This window comes from Somniosus microcephalus, chromosome 9, assembly GCF_052327205.1.
Source record: "Somniosus microcephalus isolate GS21.2 chromosome 9, FLI_Smic_1.0, whole genome shotgun sequence".
Classification (NCBI taxonomy): Eukaryota; Metazoa; Chordata; class Chondrichthyes; order Squaliformes; family Somniosidae; genus Somniosus; species Somniosus microcephalus.
In genome coordinates this window covers 73,012,537-73,025,462 of record NC_140995.1, presented here as the reverse complement: position 1 = coordinate 73,025,462, position 12,926 = coordinate 73,012,537, and the positions used below count along the sequence as shown (strand labels likewise).

Genomic DNA, 12,926 nt, shown 5'->3' with positions numbered 1-12,926 from the left:
GGACTCCAGCATTTTCCCAACGACAGATGTTAGGCTAACTGGTCTATAGTTTCCTGCTTTCTGTCTCCCTCCTTTCTTAAATAGGGGTGTTACATTTGCGGTTTTCCAATCTGCTGGGATCTCTCCAGAGTCCAGGGAATTTTGGTATATTGCAAACAATGCATCCACTTCTTTTAAGACCCTGGGATGTAGGCCATCTGGTCCAGGGGACTTGTCGTCTTTTAGTCCCATTATTTTACCAAGTACTTTTTCCTTAGTGATAGTGATTGTCTTTAGTTTCCCCCCTCCCTGTGGCCCCTTGATTATCCATTATTGGGATGTTGTTAGTGTCTTCTACCGTGAAGACAGATACAAAATATTTATTCAGAGTCTGTCATTTCCCCATTCCCCAGTCTCATCCTCTAAGGGACCAACATTTACTTTAGCTACTCTCTTCCTTTTTATATACCTGTAGAAGCTCTTACTATCTGTTTTAATATTTCTTGCTAGTTTACGTTCATAATTCATCTCCTCTATTTTTTTTTGAGTCATCCTTTGCTGGTTTTTAAAAATTTCCCAATCCTCTGGCCTCCCACCAATCTTGGCAACATTATATGCCTTTGTTTTCAATTTGATACCATCCTTTACTTCCTTAGTTAGCCACAGATGGTGCTCCCTTCTCTTAAAATCTCTCTCACTGGAATATATTTTTGTTGAGAGTTACGAAATATCTCCTTAAATGTCCACCACTGCATTTCAACTGTCTTACCCTTTAATTTATTTTTCCAATCCACTCTAGCCAGTTCTGCCCTCATGCCATTGTAATTGCCTTTGTTTAAGAACAGGACACTGGTGTGAGATACAACTTTCTCACCCTCCAACTGAATTTGAAATTCAACCATGCTATAATCACTCTTTCCTAGAGGATCCTTTACTATGAGATTATTTAATAATTCTGTGTCATTACACAGTACCAGATCCAAGATAGCCTGCTCCCCGATTGGTTCCATTACATACTGTTCTAGGAAACACTCTATAAACCCCTCCTCAAGGCTACCATGGCCAATTTGATTTGTCCAATCAATATGGAGATTAAAATCACCCATAATTATTACCATACCTTTTTTTACAGGCCTACATTATTTGTTGATTTATACTCTGTCCAACAGTATTGCTACTGTTCGGGGACCTGTAGACTACACCCACTAGAGACTTTTTCCCCATATTATTTTTTTTCTCTCCACCTAAACCGATCTTGATCTTCTGAGCCAATATCACTTCTCACCACTGCACTGATCCCATCCTTTACCAACAAAGCCACCCCACCTCCCTTTCCTTTCAGTCTATCCTTCCGAATTGTCAAAAATATCCTGGAATATTCAGTTCCCAGCCCTGGTCACCTTGCAACCACGTCTCTGTAATGGCGATCAGATCATAGCCATTTGCACCGTCAACTCATCTATCTTGTTAAGCTGGAGTGCCCGGCGGTGCCGAGGCTTTTTCGAGGGCATGTTGTTGTTAGGAGAGGGAAGAGAGAGCGGGCGACCGGGGGGAAGAGAGCGGGCGACCGGGGGGGGAAGAGAGCGGGCGACCGGGGGGGGAAGAGAGCGGGCGACCGGGGGGGGAAGAGAGCGGGCGACCGGGGGGGGAAGAGAGCGGGCGACCGGGGGGGGAAGAGAGCGGGCGACCGGGGGGGGAAGAGAGCGGGCGACCGGGGGGGGAAGAGAGCGGGCGACCGGGGGGGGAAGAGAGCGGGGCGACCGGGGGGGGAAGAGAGCGGGCGACCGGGGGGGGGGGGAAGAGAGCGGGCGACCGGGGGGGGGGGAAAGAGAGCGGGCGACCGGGGGGGGGAAGAGAGCGGGCGACCGGGGGGGGAAGAGAGCGGGCGACCGGGGGGGGGAAGAGAGCGGGCGACCGGGGGGGGGAAGAGAGCGGGCGACCGGGGGGGGAAGAGAGCGGGCGACCGGGGGGGGGAAGAGAGCGCGCGACCGGGGGGGGAAGAGAGAGCGCGAACGGGGGGGGAAGAGAGAGCGCGAACGGGGGGGGAAGAGAGAGCGCGACCGGGGGGGGAAGAGAGAGCGCGACCGGGGGGGGGGGAAGAGAGAGCGCGACCGGGGGGGGAAGAGAGAGCGCGACCGGGGGGGAAGAGAGCGCGCGACCGGGGGGGAAGAGAGAGCGCGACCGGGGGGGAAGAGAGAGCGCGACCGGGGGGGAAGAGAGAGCGCGACCGGGGGGGAAGAGAGAGCGCGACCGGGGGGGAAGAGAGAGCGCGACCGGGGGGGAAGAGAGAGCGCGACCGGGGGGGAAGAGAGAGCGCGACCGGGGGGGAAGAGAGAGCGCGACCGGGGGGGAAGAGAGCGCGCGACCGGGGGGGAAGAGAGCGCGCGACCGGGGGGGGAAGAGCGCGCGACCGGGGGGGAAGAGAGCGCGACCGGGGGGGAAGAGAGCGCGACTGGGGGGGAAGAGAGCGCGACTGGGGGGGAAGAGAGCGCGCGACCGGGGGGGAAGAGAGCGCGCGACCGGGGGGGAAGAGCGCGCGACCGGGGGGGAAGAGAGCGCGACCGGGGGGGAAGAGAGCGCGACTGGGGGGGAAGAGAGCGCGACTGGGGGGGAAGAGAGCGCGACTGGGGGGGAAGAGAGCGCGACTGGGGGGGAAGAGCGCGCGACTGGGGGGGAAGAGCGCGAGACTGGGGGGGAAGAGCGCGAGACTGGGGGGAAGAGAGGGGGAGAGGAGGCGAGTTGGGGGAGGGGGAGGGGGAAGGGGGTGGGGGAAGAGTCCGCGAGCCCCGCCCCCGATGTCCAGAGCCCCGCCCTCCCGAGGCCCGTTCTCACGAGCCCCGCGATCTCCCGAGCGCCGATCTCCGGAGCCCCACCCCCCCCGATCTCCCGAAGCTCCCCCCCCACCCCCCCCGATCTCCCGAGGCTCGCCACCCCCCCCCCTCCCGATCTCCCGAGGCCCGATCCCCGCCCGAGCCGGCTTCAAGAGCAGAGCGAGAGACGCCGCCACGCAACCTACCGCGTGAGGCCCGGCCGGACTCAAGTCGCGCGCGCTGACTCCTGCCCCACCCGCCTTTACTAACATGGCGGCGGTGGCGACGCTCGGCTCAGGCCCGCCCCCTCCAGCCTTCACAACGATGGCGGCGATCGCGAGCCGCTTGTTCAGCGCGACGGGAGGTGCCTAGCTCGGGCGTGGCCGGGCAACAGAGGCCCAGGCTTACAGGCCTGGAAAAACGGTTAACGGTTGGAAAATTCTAGATGTTACAGAAAAGATTTACAAATTAATTAACTTTTTTTTTAAAAACAATGTGTGTTTTAAAAGCAACTTTTTTTTTGCTGGAAATGTAGATTTGAAAAGAAACATGCAGAAAGCAGGAAAAAGAAATGAAAAGTTTGGAATCAAGATGGCGGCGACTCACTTCAGTTCAGAACGATAAGGCCCACCCACACACCGTCAGGTCACCGAAGCGTAAGATTGGTCAATCATCCCGTCACTCGACTGTAGGAGGGCCCGCCCGCACGCACCAGGAACCCGCCCCCGCCACGCAGCGATTGGTCGACCGTCGGGTCGCTCGACCGTACGATTGGCCGACCTCGACGTCACTCGATGCTAATGAGCGGATAATGAGCGGAATGTTGAACGTTTTTTGGATACCGCGGGCGCAATTTTTGTCTGGCCGAAACGTAAATACACCTATGACAGTTCTGGAATCGTAAGCTTTCTTTCGATGTAACACACGTGTAGGTACGCTCTATAACTTTTGAGTTTATTCAATACAGACAGACAGACCGCTTTATATATATATAAGATAGATAGATAGATAGATAGACTAGCTGGGGGTGCCCGGCGGTGCCGAGGCTTTTTCGAGGGCATGTTGTTGTTGGGAGAGAGAGAGAGCGCGCGACTTGTGGGGGGGGGGGGGTGCGGGGGGCGGAAGAGAGAGAGCGATGGGCGGGGGGGAGGAGCGGGAGCGAAGGGGGGGGGGAGAGAGAGCGAGAGCGAACGGGGGGGGGGGAGAGAGAGCGAGAGCGAACGGGGGGGGGGGAGAGAGAGCGAGAGCGAACGGGGGGGGGGGGGGGAAGAGAGAGAGCGAGAGCGAACGGGGGGGGAGAGAGAGCGAGAGCGAACGGGGGGGGAGAGAGAGCGAGAGCGAACGGGGGGGGAGAGAGAGCGAGAGCGAACGGGGGGGGAAGAGAGAGCGAGAGCGAACGGGGGGGGAGAGAGAGCGAGAGCGAACGGGGGGGGAGAGAGAGCGCGAGAGCGAACGGGGGGGGGAGAGAGCGAGAGCGAACGGGGGGGAGAGAGAGCGAGAGCGAACGGGGGGGGGGGGGGGAGAGAGAGCGAGAGCGAACGGGGGGGGGGGAGAGAGCGAGAGCGAACAGGGGGGGGGGGGAGAGAGCGAGAGCGAACGGGGGGGGGAGAGAGCGAGAGCGAACGGGGGGGGGGGGAGAGAGCGAGAGCGAACGGGGGGGGGGGGGGGAGAGAGAGCGAGAGCGAACGGGGGGGGGGAGAGAGAGCGAGAGCGAACGGGGGGGGGGAGAGAGAGCGAGAGCGAACGGGGGGGGGGGAGAGAGAGCGAGAGCGAACGGGGGGGGGGGAGAGAGAGCGAGAGCGAACGGGGGGGGGGGGGGAGAGAGAGCGAGAGCGAACGGGGGGGGGGGGAGAGAGAGCGAGAGCGAACGGGGGGGGGGGGGAGAGAGAGCGAGAGCGAACGGGGGGGGGGGAGAGAGAGCGAGAGCGAACGGGGGGGGAGAGAGAGCGAGAGCGAACGGGGGGGGGGAGAGAGAGCGAGAGCGAACGGGGGGGGGGAGAGAGGAGAGCGAACGGGGGGGGGGGAAGAGAGAGCGAGAGCGAACGGGAGGGAGAGAGAGCGAGAGCGAACGGGGGGGGGGGAGAGAGAGCGAGAGCGAACGGGGGGGGAGAGAGAGCGAGAGCGAACGGGGGGGGGGGGAGAGAGAGCGAGAGCGAACGGGGGGGGGGGGGAGAGAGAGCGAGAGCGAACGGGGGGGGAGAGAGAGCGAGAGCGAACGGGGGGGGGAGAGAGAGCGAGAGCGAACGGGGGGGGAGAGAGAGCGAGAGCGAACGGGGGGGGGGAGAGAGAGCGAGAGCGAACGGGGGGGGGGGGGGGGGGGAGAGAGAGCGAGAGCGAACGGGGGGGGGGAGAGAGAGCGAGAGCAAACGGGGGGGGGGAGAGAGAGCGAGAGGGGGGGGGGAGAGAGAGCGAGAGCGAACGGGGGGGGGGAGAGAGAGCGAGAGCGAACGGGGGGGGGGAAGAGAGAGCGAGAGCGAACGGGGGGGGAGAGAGAGCGAGAGCGAACGGGGGGGGGGGGAGAGAGAGCGAGAGCGAACGGGGGGGGGAGAGAGAGCGAGAGCGAACGGGGGGGGGGAGAGAGAGCGAGAGCGAACGGGGGGGGGGAGAGAGAGCGAGAGCCAACGGGGGGGGGGAGAGAGAGCGAGAGCCAACGGGGGGGGGGGAGAGAGAGCGAGAGCCAACGGGGGGGGGGGGAGAGAGAGCGAGAGCCAACGGGGGGGGGGGGAGAGAGAGCGAGAGCCAACGGGGGGGGGGGGGGGGGGGAGAGAGAGCGAGAGCGAACGGGGGGGGGGAGAGAGAGCGAGAGCGATCGGGGGGGGGAGAGAGAGCGAGAGCGAACGGGGGGGGCGGAGAGAGAGCGAGAGCGAACGGGGGGGGGCGGAGAGAGAGCGAGAGCGAACGGGGGGGGGGAGAGAGAGCGAGAGCGAACGGGGGGGGGGGGAGAGAGAGCGAGAGCGAACGGGGGGGGGGGGAGAGAGAGCGAGAGCGAACGGGGGGGGGGGGAGAGAGAGCGAGAGCGAACGGGGGGGGGAGAGAGAGCGAGAGCGAACGGGGGGGGGAGAGAGAGCGAGAGCGAACGGGGGGGGGAGAGAGAGCGAGAGCGAACGGGGGGGGGGAGAGAGAGCGAGAGCGAACGGGGGGGGGGGAGAGAGAGCGAGAGCCAACGGGGGGGGGGGAGAGAGAGCGAGAGCCAACGGGGGGGGGGGAGAGAGAGCGAGAGCCAACGGGGGGGGGGGAGAGAGAGCGAGAGCCAACGGGGGGGGGGGAGAGAGAGCGAGAGCCAACGGGGGGGGGGGAGAGAGAGCGAGAGCCAACGGGGGGGGGGGGGGGGGGGAGAGAGAGCGAGAGCGAACGGGGGGGGGAGAGAGAGCGAGAGCGAACGGGGGGGAGAGAGAGCGAGAGCGATCGGGGGGGGGAGAGAGAGCGAGAGCGAACGGGGGGGGGCGGAGAGAGAGCGAGAGCGAACGGGGGGGGGCGGAGAGAGAGCGAGAGCGAACGGGGGGGGGGGGAGAGAGAGCGAGAGCGAACGGGGGGGGGGGAGAGAGAGCGAGAGCGAACGGGGGGGGGGGGGAGAGAGAGCGAGAGCGAACGGGGGGGGGGAGAGAGAGCGAGAGCGAACGGGGGGGGAGAGAGAGCGAGAGCGAACGGGGGGGGAGAGAGAGCGAGAGCGAACGGGGGGGGGGGAAGAGAGAGCGAGAGCGAACGGGGGGGGAGAGAGAGCGAGAGTGAACGGGGGGGGGCAAGAGAGCGCGAGAGCGAACGGGGGGGGGGGAGAGAGCGAACGGGGCGGGGGAGAGAGAGCGAGCGCGAACGGGGGGGGGGGAGGGGAGAGAGCGCGAACGGGGGGGGAGAGAGCGCGAACGGGGGGGGAGAGAGCGCGAACGGGGGGGGAGAGAGCGCGAACGGGGGGGGAGAGAGCGCGAACGGGGGGGGAGAGAGCGCGAACGGGGGGGGGAGAGAGCGCGAACGGGGGGGGAGAGAGCGCGAACGGGGGGGGAGAGAGCGCGAACGGGGGGGGAGAGAGCGCGAACGGGGGGGGAGGAGAGCGCGAACGGGGGGGGAGAGAGCGCGAACGGGGGGGGAGAGAGCGCGAACGGGGGGGGGAGAGCGCGCGAACGGGGGGGGAGAGAGCGCGCGAACGGGGGGGGAGAGAGCGCGAACGGGGGGGGAGAGAGCGCGAACGGGGGGGGAGGAGACGAGCGCGCGAACGGGGGGGGAGGAGAGCGCGCGAACGGGGGGGGGAGAGCGCGCGAACGGGGGGGGAGAGCGCGCGAACGGGGGGGGAGAGCGCGCGAACGGGGGGGGAGAGAGCGCGAACGGGGGGGAGAGAGCGCGAACGGGGGGAGAGAGCGCGAACGGGGGGGGAGAGAGCGCGAACGGGGGGGGAGAGAGCGCGAACGGGGGGGGAGAGAGCGCGAACGGGGGGGGAGAGAGCGCGAACGGGGGGGGAGAGAGCGCGAACGGGGGGGGAGAGAGCGCGAACGGGGGGGGAGAGAGCGCGAACGGGGGGGGAGAGAGCGCGAACGGGGGGGGAGAGAGCGCGAACGGGGGGGGAGAGAGCGCGAACGGGGGGGGAGAGAGCGCGAACGGGGGGGGAGAGAGCGCGAACGGGGGGGGGAGAGAGCGCGAACGGGGGGGGAGAGAGCGCGAACGGGGGGGGAGAGAGCGCGAACGGGGGGGGAGAGAGCGCGAACGGGGGGGGGAGAGAGCGCGAACGGGGGGGGAGAGAGCGCGAACGGGGGGGAGAGAGCGCGAACGGGGGGGGAGAGAGCGCGCGAACGGGGGGGGAGAGAGCGCGAACGGGGGGGGAGAGAGCGCGAACGGGGGGGAGAGAGCGCGAACGGGGGGGGAGAGAGCGCGAACGGGGGGGGAGAGAGCGCGAACGGGGGGGGAGAGAGCGCGAACGGGGGGGGAGAGAGCGCGAACGGGGGGGGAGAGAGCGCGAACGGGGGGGGAGAGAGCGCGAACGGGGGGGGGAGAGAGCGCGAACGGGGGGGGGAGAGAGCGCGAACGGGGGGGGGAGAGAGCGCGAACGGGGGGGGAGAGAGCGCGAACGGGGGGGGGAGAGAGCGCGAACGGGGGGGGGGAGAGAGCGCGAACGGGGGGGGAGAGAGCGCGAACGGGGGGGGAGAGAGCGCGAACGGGGGGGGAGAGAGCGCGAACGGGGGGGGGAGAGAGCGCGAACGGGGGGGGAGAGAGCGCGAACGGGGGGGGGAGAGAGCGCGAACGGGGGGGGGATGAGAGCGCGAACGGGGGGGGAGAGAGCGCGAACGGGGGGGGGAGAGAGCGCGAACGGGGGGGGAGAGAGCGCGAACGGGGGGGGAGAGAGCGCGAACGGGGGGGGAGAGAGCGCGAACGGGGGGGGAGAGAGCGCGAACGGGGGGGGAGAGAGCGCGAACGGGGGGGGAGAGAGCGCGAACGGGGGGGGAGAGAGCGCGAACGGGGGGGGAGAGAGCGCGAACGGGGGGGGAGAGAGAGCGCGAACGGGGGGGGAGAGAGCGCGAACGGGGGGGGGAGAGAGCGCGAACGGGGGGGGAGAGAGCGCGAACGGGGGGGGAGAGAGCGCGAACGGGGGGGGAGAGAGCGCGAACGGGGGGGGGAGAGAGCGCGAACGGGGGGGGGGAGAGAGCGCGAACGGGGGGGGAGAGAGCGCGAACGGGGGGGGAGAGAGCGCGAACGGGGGGGGGAGAGAGCGCGAACGGGGGGGGGAGAGAGCGCGAACGGGGGGGGGGAGAGAGCGCGAACGGGGGGGGAGAGAGCGCGAACGGGGGGGGAGAGAGCGCGAACGGGGGGGGGAGAGAGCGCGAACGGGGGGGGAGAGAGCGCGAACGGGGGGGGGAGAGAGAGCGAACGGGGGGGGGAGAGAGCGCGAACGGGGGGGGAGAGAGCGCGAACGGGGGGGGAGAGAGCGCGAACGGGGGGGGAGAGAGCGCGAACGGGGGGGGGAGAGAGCGCGAACGGGGGGGGAGAGAGCGCGAACGGGGGGGGAGAGAGAGCGAACGGGGGGGGAGAGAGCGCGAACGGGGGGGGAGAGAGAGCGAACGGGGGGGGAGAGAGAGCGAACGGGGGGGAGAGAGAGCGAACGGGGGGGGAGAGAGAGCGAACGGGGGGGGAGAGAGAGCGAACGGGGGGGAGAGAGAGCGAACGGGGGGGGAGAGAGAGCGAACGGGGGGGAGAGAGAGCGAACGGGGGGGAGAGAGAGCGAACGGGGGGGAGAGAGAGCGAACGGGGGGGGAGAGAGAGCGAACGGGGGGGGGAGAGAGAGCGAACGGGGGGGGAGAGAGAGCGAACGGGGGGGGAGAGAGAGCGAACGGGGGGGAGGACGGAGAGAGAGCGAACGGGGGGGGAGAGAGAGCGAACGGGGGGGGAGAGAGAGCGAACGGGGGGGGAGAGAGAGCGAACGGGGGGGGAGAGAGAGCGAACGGGGGGGGGAGAGAGAGCGAACGGGGGGGGAGAGAGAGCGAACGGGGGGGAGAGAGAGCGAACGGGGGGGGAGAGAGAGCGAACGGGGGGGGGAGAGAGAGCGAACGGGGGGGGAGAGAGAGAGCGAACGGGGGGGGAGAGAGAGAGCGAACGGGGGGGGAGAGAGAGCGAACGGGGGGGGGAGAGGAGAGCGAACGGGGGGGGGAGAGAGAGCGAACGGGGGGGGGAGAGAGAGCGAACGGGGGGGGAGAGAGAGCGAACGGGGGGGGGAGAGAGAGCGAACGGGGGGGGAGAGAGAGCGAACGGGGGGGGAGAGAGAGCGAACGGGGGGGGAGAGAGAGCGAACGGGGGGGGAGGAGAGAGCGAACGGGGGGGGAGAGAGAGCGAACGGGGGGGGAGAGAGAGCGAACGGGGGGGGAGAGAGAGCGAACGGGGGGGAGAGAGCGAACGGGGGGAGAGAGAGCGAACGGGGGGGGAGAGAGCGCGAACGGGGGGGGAGAGAGAGCGCGAACGGGGGGGGAGAGAGAGCGAACGGGGGGGGAGAGAGAGCGAACGGGGGGGGAGAGAGAGCGAACGGGGGGGAGAGAGAGCGAACGGGGGGGGAGAGAGAGCGAACGGGGGGGGAGAGAGAGCGAACGGGGGGGGGAGAGAGAGCGAACGGGGGGGGGAGAGAGAGCGAACGGGGGGGGAGAGAGAGCGAACGGGGGGGGAGAGAGAGCGAACGGGGGGGGGAGAGAGAGCGAACGGGGGGGGGAGAGAGAGCGAACGGGGGGGGGAGAGAGAGCGAACGGGGGGGGGAGAGAGAGAGCGAACGGGGGGGGGAGAGAGAGCGAACGGGGGGAGAGAGCGACGGGGAGAGAGAGCGAACGGGGGGGGAGAGAGAGCGAACGGGGGGGGAGAGAGAGCGAACGGGGGGGGAGAGAGAGCGAACGGGGGGGGGAGAGAGAGCGAACGGGGGGGGGAGAGAGAGCGAACGGGGGGGGAGAGAGAGCGAACGGGGGGGGAGAGAGAGCGAACGGGGGGGGAGAGAGAGCGAACGGGGGGGGAGAGAGAGCGAACGGGGGGGGGAGAGAGAGCGAACGGGGGGGGAGAGAGAGCGAACGGGGGGGGAGAGAGAGCGAACGGGGGGGGAGAGAGAGCGAACGGGGGGGGAGGAGAGAGAGAGCGAACGGGGGGGGAGAGAGAGCGAACGGGGGGGGAGAGACGAGAGAGCGAACGGGGGGGGAGAGAGAGCGAACGGGGGGGGAGAGAGAGCGAACGGGGGGAGAGAGAGCGAACGGGGAGAGAGAGCGAACGGGGGGGGAGAGAGAGCGAACGGGGGGGGAGAGAGAGCGAACGGGGGGGGAGAGAGAGCGAACGGGGGGGGAGCGACGAGAGAGCGAACGGGGGGGGAGAGAGAGCGAACGGGGGGGGAGAGAGAGCGAACGGGGGGGGAGAGAGAGCGAACGGGGGGGGAGAGAGAGCGAACGGGGGGGGAGAGAGAGCGAACGGGGGGGGAGAGAGAGCGAACGGGGGGGGAGAGAGAGCGAACGGGGGGGGAGAGAGAGAGCGAACGGGGGGGGAGAGAGAGCGAACGGGGGGGGGAGAGAGAGCGAACGGGGGGGAGAGAGACGAGAGAGCGAACGGGGGGGGAGAGAGAGCGAACGGGGGGGGGAGAGAGAGCGAACGGGGGGGGAGAGAGAGCGAACGGGGGGGGGAGAGAGAGCGAACGGGGGGGGAGAGAGAGCGAACGGGGGGGGAGAGAGAGCGAACGGGGGGGGAGAGAGAGCGAACGGGGGGGGAGAGAGAGAGAGAGCGAACGGGGGGGGAGAGAGAGCGAACGGGGGGGGAGAGAGAGCGAACGGGGGGGGAGAGAGAGCGAACGGGGGGGGAGAGAGAGCGAACGGGGGGGGAGAGAGAGCGAACGGGGGGGGAGAGAGAGAGCGAACGGGGGGGGAGAGAGAGCGAACGGGGGGGGAGAGAGAGCGAACGGGGGGGGGAGAGAGAGCGAACGGGGGGGGGAGAGAGAGCGAACGGGGGGGGGAGAGAGAGCGAACGGGGGGGGGAGAGAGAGCGAACGGGGGGGGAGAGAGAGCGAACGGGGGGGGAGAGAGAGCGAACGGGGGGGGAGAGAGAGCGAACGGGGGGGGAGAGAGAGCGAACGGGGGGGGAGAGAGAGCGAACGGGGGGGGAGAGAGAGCGAACGGGGGGGGAGAGAGAGCGAACGGGGGGGGAGAGAGAGCGAACGGGGGGGGGAGAGAGAGCGAACGGGGGGGGGGAGAGAGAGCGAACGGGGGGGGAGAGAGAGCGAACGGGGGGGGAGAGAGAGCGAACGGGGGGGGGAGAGAGCGAGCGAACGGGGGGGGGAGAGAGAGCGAACGGGGGGGGAGAGAGAGCGAACGGGGGGGGAGAGAGAGCGAACGGGGGGGGAGAGAGAGCGAACGGGGGGGGGAGAGAGAGCGAACGGGGGGGGAGAGAGAGCGAACGGGGGGGGAGAGAGAGCGAACGGGGGGGGAGAGAGAGCGAACGGGGGGGGAGAGAGAGCGAACGGGGGGGGGAGAGAGAGCGAACGGGGGGGGAGAGAGAGCGAACGGGGGGGGGAGAGAGAGCGAACGGGGGGGGGAGAGAGCGCGAACGGGGGGGGAGAGAGAGCCGAACGGGGGGGGGAGAGAGAGCGAACGGGGGGGGAGAGAGAGCGAACGGGGGGGGAGAGAGAGCGAACGGGGGGGGAGAGAGAGCGAACGGGGGGGGAGAGAGAGCGAACGGGGGGGGGAGAGAGAGCGAACGGGGGGGGGAGAGAGAGCGAACGGGGGGGGGAGAGAGCGCGAACGGGGGGGGGAGAGAGCGAACGGGGGGGGGGAGAGAGCGCGAACGGGGGGGGAGAGAGCGCGAACGGGGGGGGAGAGAGCGCGAACGGGGGGGGGAGAGAGCGCGAACGGGGGGGGGAGAGAGCGCGAACGGGGGGGGGGAGAGAGCGCGAACGGGGGGGGGAGAGAGCGCGAACGGGGGGGGGAGAGAGCGCGAACGGGGGGGGGAGAGAGCGCGAACGGGGGGGGGGAGAGAGCGCGAACGGGGGGGGGAGAGAGCGCGAACGGGGGGGGGAGAGAGCGCGAACGGGGGGGGGGAGAGAGCGCGAACGGGGGGGGAGAGAGCGCGAACGGGGGGGGAGAGAGCGCGAACGGGGGGGGGAGAGAGCGCGAACGGGGGGGGGAGAGAGCGCGAACGGGGGGGGGGAGAGAGCGCGAACGGGGGGGGGAGAGAGCGCGAACGGGGGGGGGAGAGAGAGCGCGAACGGGGGGGGGAGAGAGCGCGAACGGGGGGGGGAGAGAGCGCGAACGGGGGGGGGAGGAGAGCGCGAACGGGGGGGGAGAGAGCGCGAACGGGGGGGGGGAGAGAGCGCGAACGGGGGGGGGAGAGAGCGCGAACGGGGGGGGGAGAGAGCGCGAACGGGGGGGGGAGAGAGCGAACGGGGGGGGGAGAGAGCGCGAACGGGGGGGGGAGAGAACGAGAGCGCGAACGGGGGGGGGAGAGAGCACGAACGGGGGGGGGGGAGAGGAGAGCTGCGAACGGGGGGGGGAGAGAGCGCGAACGGGGGGGGGAGAGAGCGCGAACGGGGGGGGGAAGAGAGCGCGAACGGGGGGGGGAGAGAGAGCGAACGGGGGGGGGAGAGAGAGCGAAGGGGGGGGAGAGCGCAGCGAACGGGGGGGGAGAGAGAGCGAACGGGGGGAGAGAGAG

The 12,926-nt window shown here is 68.6% G+C and overlaps 1 protein-coding gene across 1 annotated transcript in view; it reads right to left on the bottom strand.

Moving 5' to 3' along the window:
- lats1 (large tumor suppressor kinase 1) overlaps positions 1-12,926 on the bottom strand; it is a 64,540-nt gene that overhangs the window by 32,153 nt on the left and 19,461 nt on the right. Inside the window, 1 exon segment of the mRNA XM_085996769.1 lies at positions 3,678-3,717. Coding sequence (XP_085852895.1) covers positions 3,678-3,717 — 40 coding nt within the window.